Raw genomic sequence first — 15,044 nt, forward strand, 5'->3', positions numbered from 1 at the left:
TGACGAGCAGATTAATTTTTTAACTTGGGAAAAACTATAGAATGAATTTAAAATATTTATATTTTATATATTATAGAATGAATAGAACCAAGAAAACTTAAATAAAACTACAAATTTAATATTTGAAGAGTAACTTGTGAATTCTCAGAATTCATTCTCGGAATGAACTGAGAAGTGGAAGCAGGAAAGACATAAAAAATATGTATCTATTTGCCAGATGATGCCTTCTATGGTGTAGGGAGGAGAGGAAGGGACTGAATAAAACAAAAAAAACAAAAACTCAATTAAAAATGTAAAAAAGTATACAATGCAAAACAAAACAACAACAAAGAAAGAATGAGAGAGTAGAGATATTGGAGACAGAGAAACCATTTAGTGGGTTTGTAAAGTAATGCAAATGAAAGATGATGAAAGCTTGAACTAGAGTAGTGTCAGTGTAAGAATAGAGAAGGAAATGATGGGAGAAATTTTGTGGCAATAGCAATGACAGGACTTGGCAATTGATGAGATATGGAGCATAAAGAAAATAGAGGATTCAAAGATGATTCTGGTTTAATGTCTGGATGACTGGAAAGATAATGTTCACTTAAGCAGAAATAGGTAAGTTTAGAGGAGGGATACATTTTGGGTGGGAGATGATGAGCTGTATATTGTATACCTTGAGTTAAAGAGGCTAGTGGGACATCCAGGTGGAAATGTCCAGCAAGCAAATAGAAATGAGAGAATGGAGCTCAGAGAAGAGAATGAGTCTAGAAAAATCCATTTGTTAGAATTTCTTTAACAAATCTATGTGGAGGTAATTCTTGTAAATGGACATATATTCTTTTCTTTGTGTATATTATGTGTTTACTTATCTCCATGTATGTATGGCATCTTCCCAATAGAATATCAGCTCTTTAAGAGTGGAGAGTATTTTAATTTTTTGGTTCTGTATCCCCAGTGCACAGTTGACCTATAATAGGTGTTTACTAAATGCTTGTTGGATTGAATTGAATCATCAGTACCTGAGGCCCTATTTGATACCTTTTCAGCTAGTTAGCACCTGTCAGAAGCATGTGCTCTGATGGCATGACCTTCAGAAACTGACTGAAGGAAACTCTCTATGCCCAGAAGAAGCATCAGGAAGCTTGAATGGAGGAGTACAGGTTTCATACTGTTTAAATTTGGGCCAGCATTAGTTATAGAAAAGGGAGCTAAACACAGTCTTACACAACCAACCCCGCCCTGCATCCTTAGGGCATAAGAAAAGAACTCATACTTAGACGATACATCGCAAATTAGAATAACATCTGGATTTGGTGTTTCCTGTAGGTTTTGCTCCAATCAGTGGAATGTGCAGCAAGTATCGAAGTTGTACCATTAATGAAGACACAGGGCTTGGTCTGGCGTTCACCATAGCTCATGAGTCAGGCCACAAGTAAGTGATACTTTGAGTCATCCTTCATTGGTTCATTCATCTATTCAACAAGCATTGAAGTGCAGACTATGTGCCAGTCTCTGTACCAGCTGCTGGGTATACAAAGACAAAAATGAACATCACCACCCTCAAAGGACTTATATACCATTGTGGGAAAACTATATATACAGAAAAATAAGGATAAAATAAAGAAATGTCATGGGAAGGGCACTAGCACCTGGGAGGATCATGACACTTGAACACTGAAGGAAACTAGACATTCTGTGAGGTAGGAGATGATTCCAGGCATGAAAGCGGGAATGAACATTGGAATATTATCTATAGGGAATAGCACACTGGAGTTTGTCTAAAGTGTGGAGTGTGCCAAGGAGAGTAAAATGAAATAAAGCTGGAGCCTATTTGTGAAGGGATTTAAAAGCCAAAGGTGTGGTATGGGAGGAATATTGCATCTTATACCAGAGGTAAGAGGAGACAATGGGGTTTCTTGAATAAGACAGTGACCTGTACAGACCTATATTTTTAAGTCATCATTAGGTATGAAGCTTCCCTCATTTCCACATCTGTATACATTGCTTTGAAAACAGTAGATAATGATAGTTCCAATTTCCAGGGTGCTTTTGTGTTTACACATCCTTTTCCATTCAATATTTCTGTTAGAAGGCACTGGGCCTGAAGTTAGGAAGACCTGAGTTCAAATCCAGTCTCAGATGCTTCCTAGCCATGTGACCTTTGGCAGCTCACTTAACCTCTGTATTCCTAGGAGGCATTCCTTGGACATTTCCTAGTTGTGTGACCCTGGGTAAGTCACTGAACCTCTGATTCCCTGACAAGAAGATTTTTCAGATCCACTGGAGAAGGAAATGTAAACCACTCCAGTATCCTTACCAAGAAAACCCCATAGATAGCCATGGCCATCGGATCACAAAGAGTAGGACACAACTTCATCTCTCCAGTCTTTATATCTGCTATATCTTGTACCATACTTTGCACATAGTAAGTGCTTAATAAATGCTTATTTTATTGTATTGAATTAGCATTGAAGGAGGAAACTCAGACCCAGATATTTGAGTTAGTTCTCTGTCAATAAAAAAATGGCATTCAGAGTTTGGATACTCGATTGTCAAGGATTCCTGTTTAGTTCAGGGTTGGACCCAAGGTAACCTTCTGAGGTCTCTTCTGGTCCTGTGATTTATTATCTTAATAATAACATTTATATTTGATAGCATTTCAAGGTTTTCAGAATATGATGACTGAGCTCAGTTTTTGGAAAGGCTTTCATGTGGAAGAGAATTTAGACTCGTTTTGTTTGGCCCCGAAGGAAAAACTAGAAACAATGGATAGAAGGCACAAAGACATTTTAGATTGGATGTCAGGGAAAAAACTTCCAAAACTTAAAGCTGTCTAAAAATGGAATGGGCTGTCTTAGAAGATAATGGTTATTCCCCACTGGAATGATTTCTCAATCAGTTATGAGATGGCTATTTGCTGGTTATATTATAGTGGGAATACATTTCAGGTAAAAGTTAAAATAGATAGCCACTAAAATCTGTTATGACCTTAAATTCTGCAATTCTATGATTTCCCCACAACAGGTTATGATAGAGGTAGCTTAAGTATTTGTTATACTCAATTTACAGATGGGGAAATAAGCCCAGGAAGTTAAAGCAGAATGTAATCTTGAAACAAGAATTGTTTAAATTTTGCAGTTTTATCCCTACTGCCCAGCACAGTGCCTTGCACTTAAGAGGAATTTTATAAATTCTTCCTGAATGGAATTGAACTGAAAAATTCAAATGATTTGCCTGTAGTCACTGAACTAGAAACCAGAAACCATTTGAAACCAGGTATCTTGAATTCAGATCCTATGCTCCTTCAAAACATCAGTCCAATATGCCAAAGTTCTTAAAGCTATTTTTATGGTTATTCTCATAATATCTTAAGGACCTCAGGTTTACATTTGAGCCATCCACCTATCTTTTCTCATTCTCATAGGGAATGAGCATATAGTGACTACTGTAATAATATTTGATATGAGTTTTTCAATTCCTATCAACAGATTTTTATCTTCAAGCTCCCAAGTGATAGCCAGCAAATCCCTACAAATCCTTGGTCATGGACACAAAGAAGTAGACTACCTCAGGAGGTGGTGAATTCTCTGGCACTGGAGGTTAGGTGACCTTTGGTAGAGGCTAGATGACTGCTTGTTGGGAATATCAGGAAGGGGATGTAGAGTCAACATGGTATTAGCAAACACTGCTGATCCTTTTTTACTCTGTAACCTTAGGCTTATAACTCAGGCTCTGTGAACTTCCTCATCTATAAACCAGGGATAAAAATACCAGTAGTACATGCCTCATGAGGTTGTTTTGGAGGTCAAATGAGATAATGTTTGTGAAGTGTTTTGAAAACTTTAAAACTAGATATAAATTTTGTTATTATCATTTGTGATTAAGATGGTTGTACCAGATGTTCCTTAAGGTTCCCTTTACCATTGTTAGAATTATGGCTACAGAAAAAAAGAGCTTTAATATCATGGATACTTAGATATGAAAAAATGTTTATAGATTGTTAGGGATTTTATAAGGAAGGGGAGAGGTGAAATACTTGAGAATAAGTTCATTTTTTTTTGTTCTACCCAGACTCATAAGTAGACTATATAATAGTACAACAGTATACTGTAGTGGATAGAAAATTGGCCGTATAGTCAGAGTGCCCTGGGTTCCAGTCTTGCCTTGAACACATATGATCTATATAACTCTGGACAGATTACTTAACCTCTTATGGCCTCCAGACAACTCTCTAAGGCTATAAATTACAAAGAAAGTGCTGGTCTACACTGATAGAGTAAATTCCTCACGTGGAGCTCCTTGCCTAGATGAAATCACATAGCTGAATAAAAACAAGATTCATAAACTGTTAAAGTTGAAAGGAACTTTAGAATATAGGAAATTGGTGCAGGAATGGCCCTTAGAGACCATCTAGTCCAGCCTCATTATTGTACCAAAGTGGAAACTGAGCCCCTGAGACTGCTAACCATATATTTTTTAAAGCATCAGTTTAATTTCTAGCAAAAAAATGTTCATTTTTTTCATAAACCACAAATCCTACTTTCATGCTAAAATTTGCTTAGAGACCACAGCACTGACACATCTCTCTGCAGGAAATCAAAATTGTGACCTTTCTCATACTCAGAAGGATATTTTGCATTTTTCTAGTCTTTTATCCAGGGATCTCCCAGCCCTCTCTACATATGAGCTATTTTGTCCATGCATCTCCCTCTCATCCTACAAAGGTAGGGAGTCACAACATCTAGAGCTGGAAAGAACCTTAGAGATTATCTAGTCCAATTCTTGAATATTACAAATTGAGGCCAAGAGAAGAAATTTGTCTAGGGTCATGCAGATAGCTAGTGATAAAATTAGAATTTAAGTCCAGATTCTGTAATTCCAAATCCAATACTTTTTACTCACCTTTTAACTCTACCCATGTAAAGAAAAACTGAAGTAATAAAGTACCCCTTGTGACAATGACCTTTGGGTACAGCAATAAATGAAGTCCTTGAGAGGCCAAGATGCTGCATGTAAACGGCCTTTAACTAACTTCAATTAAAGAGGCCCATTCTCGAAACCACAAGTTAGGAGAAAGAATAGCATGATGCCTGCTTAGGTTTTGCCCACTGCGAAGTCAATATGTTGCCATCATCTTCCATAGTCTCTTTGTTGGGTGAATGTGAGCCTGGGATCTGGAAGGCTGTGTCAGTGCAGTACAAGTTCTGACAGGTCCTGCGACAGGTAGAAAAACCTCAAGTATGGGGCTGGCTTTTGGACAATGTATCTGTCATTTGATGTCCAGTTCAGGCCAGCTAAATGTGGAGGGGCTCATTATTAGAGTGTTGACCATCATGGGATGAATTATTTCACAAAGTCTGGATCCTAAGGTGTGGAGGGACTGTGATCTGTGTCAGCCAATTGGTTTGTCAATAAATAGTTATTAAGTGATTACTATAAGCCAGGCACCATGTGAAGCACTGCAGATATAAAGAAAAGCAGAAATATAGTCCTTGCTCTCAAGTGGCTTGTATTTTATTTTATTTTATTTTATTTTTTAATTTTAATTTTTAATATTTTCCCATAGTTACATATTTCATGTTCTTTCCCTCTCCCCTAAGCCCCACTAACTCCCCTTAGCCAAGGCACAATTCCACTGGTTTTTACATGCATCATTGTTTAAGACCTAATTCCATATTATTGATATTTGGACTAGAGTTATTGTTTAGTGTCTACATCCCCATCAACCCATGTGTTCAAGCAGTTGTTTTTCTTCTGTGTTTCTACTCCCACAGTTCTTCCTCTGAATGTGGCTAGTTTTCTTTCTCATAGCAAGGGGCTTATATTTAAAAGAGGGAGACAACATGCAAACACCTGTGTATAAATAAGATCTATACATGATAAATTGGAGATAATTTTAGATGCAAAGTACTATTATTAAAGGAGAAGAAGATAGGCTTTTTACAAAAGATAGGATTAAGGGGCAGCTTCGTGGCTGAGTGAATAGAGGGCCAGTTAGAAGTAAAATTTGGCTTCTGATGCATCTTAACTGTGTGACCCTGGGCAAGTCACTTAACCCCAGTTGCCTAGCCCACATCACTGTTCTGTGTTGGAACCAATACTAAGTACCAATTCTAAGCTAGAAGGCAAGGGTTTAAAAAACAAACGAAAAATGAGATTTGAGTTGAGTCATGAAAGAAATCAGAGAAGCCAGGAGGCAGAGGTAATGGTTGGGAGGGAGCATTCTAGGCATGAAAGACAGCCAGTGAAAATGCCCAGAGCTATGGAGTGCTTGGTTAAAGGAACAGCCAGAAGACCAATGTAACTGTATCAAAGAATATGTGGAAGGGAGTAAAGTATAAGAAATCAAGTCAACAAACATTTATGAAGTGTTTCTTATGTAGCAAGTGCTGGGAAAGGGGAGAGAAAGAAACTGAATCAAGAAATGGTAGAGGAAGAACTCCAGAGTCAGGAATGGATCTCAGAGATGAATGAAGAAGGGAACATAGCTGGCCTGGGTACTTTCCTTAAAATGTAGGTTTGAGGAGCAACTGATTAATCAGAGAAAGGAGCCTCAGGGTAAAAGATCCTTTAGAGTAAGATGGCCCTAGAAGTGGAACAGAGTCCCAGAGTGAAAAGATTGCTCTGGTAGAATGGAGAAAGAAGTCTGCAGAGTGAGGAATGGAACCTGGAGAAGAATGAGAGAGTAAGACTGGAAAAGAATCAGCAAAGGGCCAGATTATGAAGATCTTTCAAAGTCAAAAAGGCTTTCATATTTTACTTTGGAGGTAATGGGGAGCCACCAGAGTTTATCTGAGGAATAGATTGGCAAGGTCAGTCCTGTGCTTTAGAAAAATCCCTTTGACATCTGAGTACAGGATGGACTGGAGTGTGGGGGGGTATCAATAGTGATGGTGTGGAGCACTCCTGTGAGGGATTCACAAAGGTGGTGGTAAAGAACCTCCACCCCCACCCCCACCATTATCCACAGTTTCTTCTTTCTGAGGAATATGAGAGGGGACTTTTAAAAAATTCTTACTTTTGAAGAATAACATCTCCTGTCCTTTGTCACTTTATAGACTTAAAAAAAATCTTTCAACATCCCTGTGATATAGAAGATATAAGTATTATTATCCCATCTTTAAAAACTAAAGCTTAGAGTAAGGAAAATCACTTGTTCTGGGTTATGCAGAAAGAAAGAATCAGGACTTAAATCCAGTTCTCTTGACTCTATGTTCAAAGCTCTTTCCATGGCACCATTCTGTGTCACAGTATACTACAGTTTGAAGGTGTTGACAACTCAGACAAAATTAAATAGGAGGTAGGCTGTGGTACAAGGTTTCCATTGGTCCTGCTTGAAAAAACTTTTTAAAAAGTTAGAAATGGAGAGGCAGAATTCAGTTCAACATGAGGAAAAACTGCTTAACAATTAACAGTACAAAAAGCCATATATCAAAGTGCCTTGTGGGACCCAGTATCCTTAAAATGAAATCCTCCATTCCATGGGGTGGAATTGACTTCTTTCAGAGTGAGCCCTGATAGTTCTCTATCACCATTGCCCCACAAAGATGCTCCTAGATGATCCCTTATCAAGGATTCTATTCAGCAAACACTTATTAGGTGTCTACTAATGTATATAATGTATTAAAAAGTAAGTTTGTATATTTAAGGAGATTTAACCAAGGGTTTGTGTGTATATAAAACATCTGCTAGGTAAATACAGCACACATTATGCAAATAAATATGATATAAAGTAAATTAATGAGAGAAATATTAAAACCTGAAGGTTAAAAAATCAGTCAGATCTTCCTAGAGGAGATGATAGATCTGAAAGATAGAAATGAGAAAGAAATATATCCCAGGTATGGAAGATAAATCATGCCCATGCATGGAGGTAGGATATAGATTGTTGAATTCAGGCAACAATTCATCTAATTTTTCTGTAACATGGTGTTAAATAAGGCAGGTAAAAGCAAGAATAGTGGATTTGAAATGTCAAGTTAAAGAATTTATACTTTATCCTAGAGACAAGAAAAAGTCAGATGATTTTAGAATAAGGGAGTGATATGGTCTGATCTTGGGAAGATTATTTCCAGCAATTATATGGGGAATTGTTTAGAAAAGAGAGGAACAGGAAACTAAGGGATCATTTAGAAGGTTAGAACCATACTACAGCAAAATACAAGGACCTGAATACTGGGGTAGTGATCCTCTTACTGGAGAGTAGGGGATGGTGGCAAGAATGCTATAGAGGTAGAATCAGTAAGGCTTGGCAGTTGATTAGATTATCATGGGAAGAGAAGAGGTACTGGAGGTAAATTATGGTTCATAAACCTTGTTGATTAGAAGGATGGTGGTGGCATCACTAGAAAGAGAGAAGTTTGGATTTGTGGATTCTTGCTTAGGTAGTGTTTGATTAGATGACCTGTGAGATCCTCTCAGGTTGGACATTCTGGAATTTTTATGTAGATAGATGAATTTAATATGATCATAAGGCTTGTAGTACTTCCCTTACAGTGTTCTTGTTAGGGTTAACTGAGATTATGTATGTACAGCTATTTGCAAATCTTAAAAAACGTATAAACATATGCCGGTTATTATTATTTATTTAGATAAATCAATGAATTATCAGTTATACTTTTTTGTACAGAAAGATACCTCAAATACTCCTCCAAGTCTCCAGAATGACTAGTTACCCAATTTGAATGTATTAATCAATAGAATGCTGTCCTTGAGCTCCTTTCTATAGATTTCCTACAGTATCTATAAATCTTTACATTGTGTTCCATATTTTCCCCATCTGAATTTCACAGGATGCACACCAAAGTGATCCACAGTTTCTTCATTTGTAAAATTAGTGATATATTGCAGAGTGATGGTGAAAATAAGCAAGATAATAAAACTATCGAAACCTGAAAGAGTTGGGAGGAACTTTCAGATACCATCTATTTAGTCCAGTTCCAACCTTGATCATGAGTTTCACCTCAAATATCCCTAACAAAGGGTTATCTAGCCTCTGCTTCAAGATCTTTTGGGTAGTAAAGGAATTAATTATATAATTAGTTTTTATGGATTCACTGGACGCCATTTAGGGAACAGAATATATTAGTGTTATATAAATATGATTTATTATTATTTATGAAAATCTATCTATACCCATCTACTACTCTTTCCCAATAGAAAATAGGAGACACAAGGTATTTGTTTTTACTCTTGTTGTTGAATATTCATAATAAGTCCTAGTATAATATATAGAACCCATTTTCCCACTTGGATGAAACCTATCTTCATCTTTCACTTAGTCTCAGCTGTACAAACCTGAGAGTTCTGTGTAGTAATTTTTCAGATTTATTGATCTCTCCCTAATTACATCTTTCAAATCCCCATTTTAGGTTCATACCTTATTTTTGGACAACACTATACCACATTTCAATTTTTGTTACAATGATTAATGTGCCTCCAATTTTGCCCTCCTATGATGCTTCATAGTGGTATAAAGGGGACCCTACGCTCTCAAAGGTTATGTCTAGGTAACACAAACTCTTGGTTTTTTCAAGCTGGAAAGGCTTCAAATTGTGCCCTAGAGATTTGTGTTTATTATCCAAGGACCATCCTAGCTAAACTTTACCACCTTAAGGTTGATCCACTGTACCAAGATTGTTTTGTTTATGGTAACTCATGAAGATTCTTTACTAAGTTATTGATATCATTGGCATCAGTGAAGGGAATGCTTACATGGATAAAATTATAGGTTTCTTCTAAGTTTTTGGAGTACATATGTATATGTATTATCTCCTGTAATAAAATATAAACTTTTCATGAGTACTAGAACCATCACACTTCATGTTTGTGCCACATCCCCTCAACCTCTGTTCAGGACTAAATAGAGTGGTCTTCATGCATCAGGTATTTGATTTGAGTCTATTGAATTAAGATGAATATGGTAGAAAAAATTTGATTTCTTTTACTTTTCCAACATTATGTAAAAAGCCTTCACAGAGACTCTTAGAACTAAAAAGCAGCTCCATACGTAAATTATTAGAACACGGAACACAGTATATTCAAGCTGGAAAGACCCATAGAACATGCAAGATATTATGCAAAATTTGCTGGGTCCCTTGGAACATATTGAATGTGGGAGGGATTGTTCCATTCATTGTATTTATATCCTCGGCAATTAGCATAGTGTCTGGTACAGACTAAATACTAAATAATACTTGATTGGTTGGTTATGAGTAACTCTAAAGTTTATAATTATATCAAAAAGGGACCTTACACTATAGAACATGGAATGTTAGAAATGAAAGGGACTTTTGACACAAATCATCTAGTCCAGGGATTATAGGGTTTATTAAACTATTGGTATCACAGTTTGGTGAAGCTTGTGGATCCCTTCTCAGAATAATGTTTTTAAATGCAAAAAGAATAGGATTGTGAAGGAAACCAATTATATTAGCATAAAGTTGTGATTTTTTTCCTTTCCAAGTTTATGAACCTCCCTGAAACCTCTTCACACATCCATTGTCTATATATATAGACCATAAATTAAGAACCCCTAATCTAATCTAAAACCCTTTTTTTGCAGATAGGGAAGCAGAGAGGGCAAGGAATTTGACCAAATTCACACAAAGAGTAGTAGTAGACACTAACCTAGCTCTATCTAACACCTTTCTGTTAAATGATAACTCGTCTTTTCTTCCATTTTGATTCTTTGATCCTTGACTTTCTATATGAATACATATTGTCATTATTAGCTGACAAAGAAATTGAGCAACAAAACTTTTATCATTACAATCCTTCTTTTTTTTTAGCTTTGGGATGATTCATGATGGAGAAGGAAATCCATGTAGAAAGGCTGAAGGCAACATCATGTCCCCCACTCTAACTGGAAACAATGGGGTGTTCTCTTGGTCCTCTTGCAGTAGGCAATATCTCACCAAGTTCCTCAGGTATGACCAGATAAAACCAATGAGACTGTCTAGTAGAATTCTCCTCTAGCTAGTGTTGTAAACGGTGACAAATTGGGTGGAGGCCAATTATGAAAGATGACCCTAGCTGCCTTATTGAACAATGAACCAATGACAGTGACAATAGCTTAGTGACTTCCTCAGTCTTCAGAGTGGTAGGTGAATAGGAGCCAACCCTAAGTCTCAGCTTTGGGTTCAGTGGCTCATCAAATATTATTATCTTCAATATATAGATGAAGGAACTAAAGCTCAGGAGAGATTAAGTGATTTTTCCATGGCTACACAATAAGTCAGTGATAAAAAAATATGTGAACCTAGATCTGACTGAGACCTATATAGCGTGGTACCTCTTGGGCAGATGTGTTCTCCTGGTTTGTTCCAAAGGGGGATTGCCTCACTTCTTGGTTGTTACTATAGGGCAGTGATGGCGAACCTTTTAGAGACTGAGTGCCCAAACTGCAACCCCCACTTTGCATAAGAGCCTCCTGCCTTACCCCAGACAAGAGAATGAGGAAGCGTTCCCATTGGGCTGGTGGGCAGAGGGGCGGGTCATGTGAGAAATGTCCTTAGGCACATGTGGAGAGGGGGAAGGGAACAGTCCCTTCCAGCACAAGTGTCATAGGTTCTCCAACACAACTATAGGATTTCCCCATCATCACTATTCCCTGCTCCTAACAACAAACAAAACATCAATTAGATCAATTCTTTCAAAGACCTGGTCCTTAGAGTTAAAAAAGAAAAAAAAAAGTGGAAGGTAAGGACCAAATTGATCATTTAACTAAATGTATTGTATGTCCTATTGGGCATTTCAATCAAGACAGTCAGGCATCTAGCCCTGCCTACATTTTGCCTTTGATGATTCTTTGTATATAAAAATGGATGGAGACATATTATGTAGAAAGTGAAAACTGATTTTTAACCCTGGCTACATTTTGCTTTGGAGGATTCCCTGCAGACAAAAGTGGATGGAGACTTAGAATGTAAAGAGTTCAGGATCTGTGATTTTGACAGATTTCCTAGTATAGAAATTCCTTCTACTAACATAGACTACAACCTAATTATGATTTAGTAGATAATGCTTAGGAAGTTATCTGAGGCACATAGACATGAGATTTACACAGATAACATGAGAGGGCAAGTTTAAACTTTGGTTTTTCTCTTGCCAAGTCTAGTACTCTATGTGTTATGATATGCTGCCTCATCAGCAATAATGAGTACTCAAATTCAATTAGCTGAATCCAGACCCTAAAATCATAATCTAAAATGGAGGTAGGACTAACCACATGAGTAACATTAGACTCCAGGTCAATTATTAAAGCTTCCGTACATGCTTAAAACCTTCTGTTTAAGAAAATAAAATCCTTCCAGCTCCAGTAACCTATAGTAACATTTTAATTCAACTGTTATATTTGTTCAAGGAATCAGTGGAGATAAAGACTCTTTGGAAAACATAAACAAAGTTATAGGGAAACTGAGAAAGACTAGTCTCTACTCCATCAGCCTCCAGCAGTGTTCAGTCAAGTATTCTGCTATTGAGTGATCATGAGCAAGACAATTCCTCTGCGGGCTTTGATTTCCTCACCTACAACATTAAGATTTTATACTTGACCAATGGTGTCCAATTCAAATAGAAATGGATTTTACATTTTAATCCAGTTTGGGCTTCACTTGGGAGTTTTGCTTATTTTCTTCTGGGAGTTTGATATATCTCTCATGGATGATCCTTAAGGCACCTTCCAGCTCTAAATCCATAGGACTGAATTTCATGCCTAGACAATTTTACATTTAATTTTTTATTATGAAAAGAACATTGCTAGCATTGAAATGTTCCCTTTCAGATTCCCTTTTCACTTTAACAGAAACACCAGATTTCTATAGAGCATAGTTTGAGAACTATTCGTCTATTTTTGACCCACTCTGACCTCCTGTGCTTTAGTTTTTCCCACTCCTCCTATTACAAAGAGATGTATGACTGAGAAAGAAGGTGGCACAGTCATAAAGCAAGAACTGACATGAGATAAAAGATGAATAGGCCACATTTCCCTTGGGTATCTACAAAATATCAAAGAATCTATGGGAAGTCCTCAAGCACATGGAGTGAATCCCAATGAAGGATTTAGGGGAAGATATGGGGCAAGGGACAATCAGATTGAGGAGCAGAATGAACAAGTCAAGATCTGTATCTTTGAAAGGTGTATCCACATAGACGAGATCCCACATGTAATAATTGCACAAATATACTATATGCATGAGTAGTTTGTGTGTTGTTTTAATGTAAAAATCTCAACCTAGATGCAATAACTAATGTACAACTATTTTTCCTCCAGCACAGCCCAGGCCTCTTGCCTGGTTGATGAACCAAAGCAAACAGGACAGTATAAATACCCAGACACACTCCCAGGGCAGATCTATGATGCAGATGTTCAGTGCAAATGGCAATTTGGAGCAAAAGCAAAACTGTGCAGCCTCAGTTTTGTGAAGGTAGGTGAGGAAAGAATAGAAAGGGTGCCTTTTAAAGCTTAATATTATGATCCTAAAGGAACTTACCTTTAGTGTACCTATCATGCACTGCCAGAGATGTGGTGTACTTCAAGACTCAGTTCTTTCTGTCTGCTGTAATAATGAAGCTGCCTGGGTTATTGTCCATAGAATAAATTTCTTCTTATCAATTGCCTTATCAATTATAGAATCTCTGATATGGACATTTTAGTCAATTGATTTGCATAATTCCGAATTGCTTTCCAAAATGGTTGTACTGATTCATAGTTCCACTAACAACACACCAATGTGCCTATCATCTCGCAACCCCTCCAACCAACTTTGATTATTCCTATATTGCTAAAATTTTTGACTGGCTTTTTATCTACTTTATGACCCCTTTAGATTAGTATTCCCTAAGAGTCTGTTCTTGGGGGAACCCAGTTCTTTTTTTTTCTCTCTCTACTCTCTCCTTTTTCTCTCTCACTCATTTCCATGACCTCAGTTGTCTCTCTCTTAAGCAGATAACTCCAAAATTTGTCTGAATAGTTCTGAATTCTCTTATGAGCTCCAGACATGCTTTTCAAATTGCCTACAGAGCATTATTACCAGAATGTTCCATCAGCATCATGCATAGTCTTCTGTACCCAGAGGATGTTTAGTAAAAGATTGCAGAATTGAACTAAAATTAAATCTTGCCACTGTTTAGTAACTTGCTAAATTTAGGTAAACCAGGCAGTTTTTTCCATGGGCATATTAAAACAAATATCTGGACAGATGCAAAACGCTCAGCAGTTGAGTTGAGAAAGAACTTGTTTCACTTTTAATAAATGTATGAATCAATTCAGTTAACAAATACTAAGCATCAAAAAAATTTTTTTAACTAAGCATCTACTATTTAATTGCTGAAATCTACATATAATTTACATATATTCCCCTCATTTGAGTCTCACAAAAAATCTAATGAAGTAGAAGCTCCAGGCGCAATTATCCCTATTTTACATATTAGGAAACTGAGACTCTTATTGATTAAATGACTAGGCGGTCAGAGTGCCACAGTAGAAACATAGACTCTGGTTAGCCCATAAGCTACTCCATTGTCTGATTGATGCTCCATTCCCCCTTCAGAGACATCAACTGAGCAATTAACCTCCTACCTTTATAGCACAAGTGTCTTTTATTTAAAAAATTAATGTTTTATTGATGCGTTTTATACCATGGTCACTTTCCAATAGTCACTCCTAATAGAATCCTCCATTATGACAAAAAAGTTAAAGAAAAGCATATTGCTAGTTGTGAGACCCTGGGCAAGTTCCTTAACTCCCAATGCCTAGCCTTTACCACTCTTCTGCTTTTGAACCAATACAAACTACTGATTCTAAATCAGAAGATAAGGGTTAAAAAAAAGAAAAAGAAAAGCACATCAGTCTCATCTGGCAGTATAGGCAAAATTTTTTGTTGGTAGTCTATCACCTCTCTGCCTCAAGAAGGATGTATGTTTCTAGCCCTGTGTCTATTCTCTCTTCATCCCCTGAGATGGTCATTTAGGTCCATACTTATATAAAGCAAGCACACTGATTGTCTCTGAGCATAGGATATCCATGCCACAGCCTGCTATTCTCATATTGGTTCCAT

At 37.0% G+C, this 15,044-nt stretch overlaps 1 protein-coding gene across 1 annotated transcript in view; it reads left to right on the plus strand.

Moving 5' to 3' along the window:
• The window catches only part of ADAMTS18 (ADAM metallopeptidase with thrombospondin type 1 motif 18), a 193,955-nt gene that overhangs the window by 87,816 nt on the left and 91,095 nt on the right, over positions 1 to 15,044 (plus strand). The window contains exons 9-11 of the mRNA XM_044659455.1: positions 1,312 to 1,417; positions 10,776 to 10,913; positions 13,259 to 13,412. Coding sequence (XP_044515390.1) covers positions 1,312 to 1,417; positions 10,776 to 10,913; positions 13,259 to 13,412 — 398 coding nt within the window. The remainder of the gene's footprint in view (positions 1 to 1,311; positions 1,418 to 10,775; positions 10,914 to 13,258; positions 13,413 to 15,044) is intronic.

The sequence above is a fragment of the Gracilinanus agilis genome, chromosome 2 (assembly GCF_016433145.1).
Source record: "Gracilinanus agilis isolate LMUSP501 chromosome 2, AgileGrace, whole genome shotgun sequence".
In the NCBI taxonomy this organism is placed as follows: Eukaryota; Metazoa; Chordata; class Mammalia; order Didelphimorphia; family Didelphidae; genus Gracilinanus; species Gracilinanus agilis.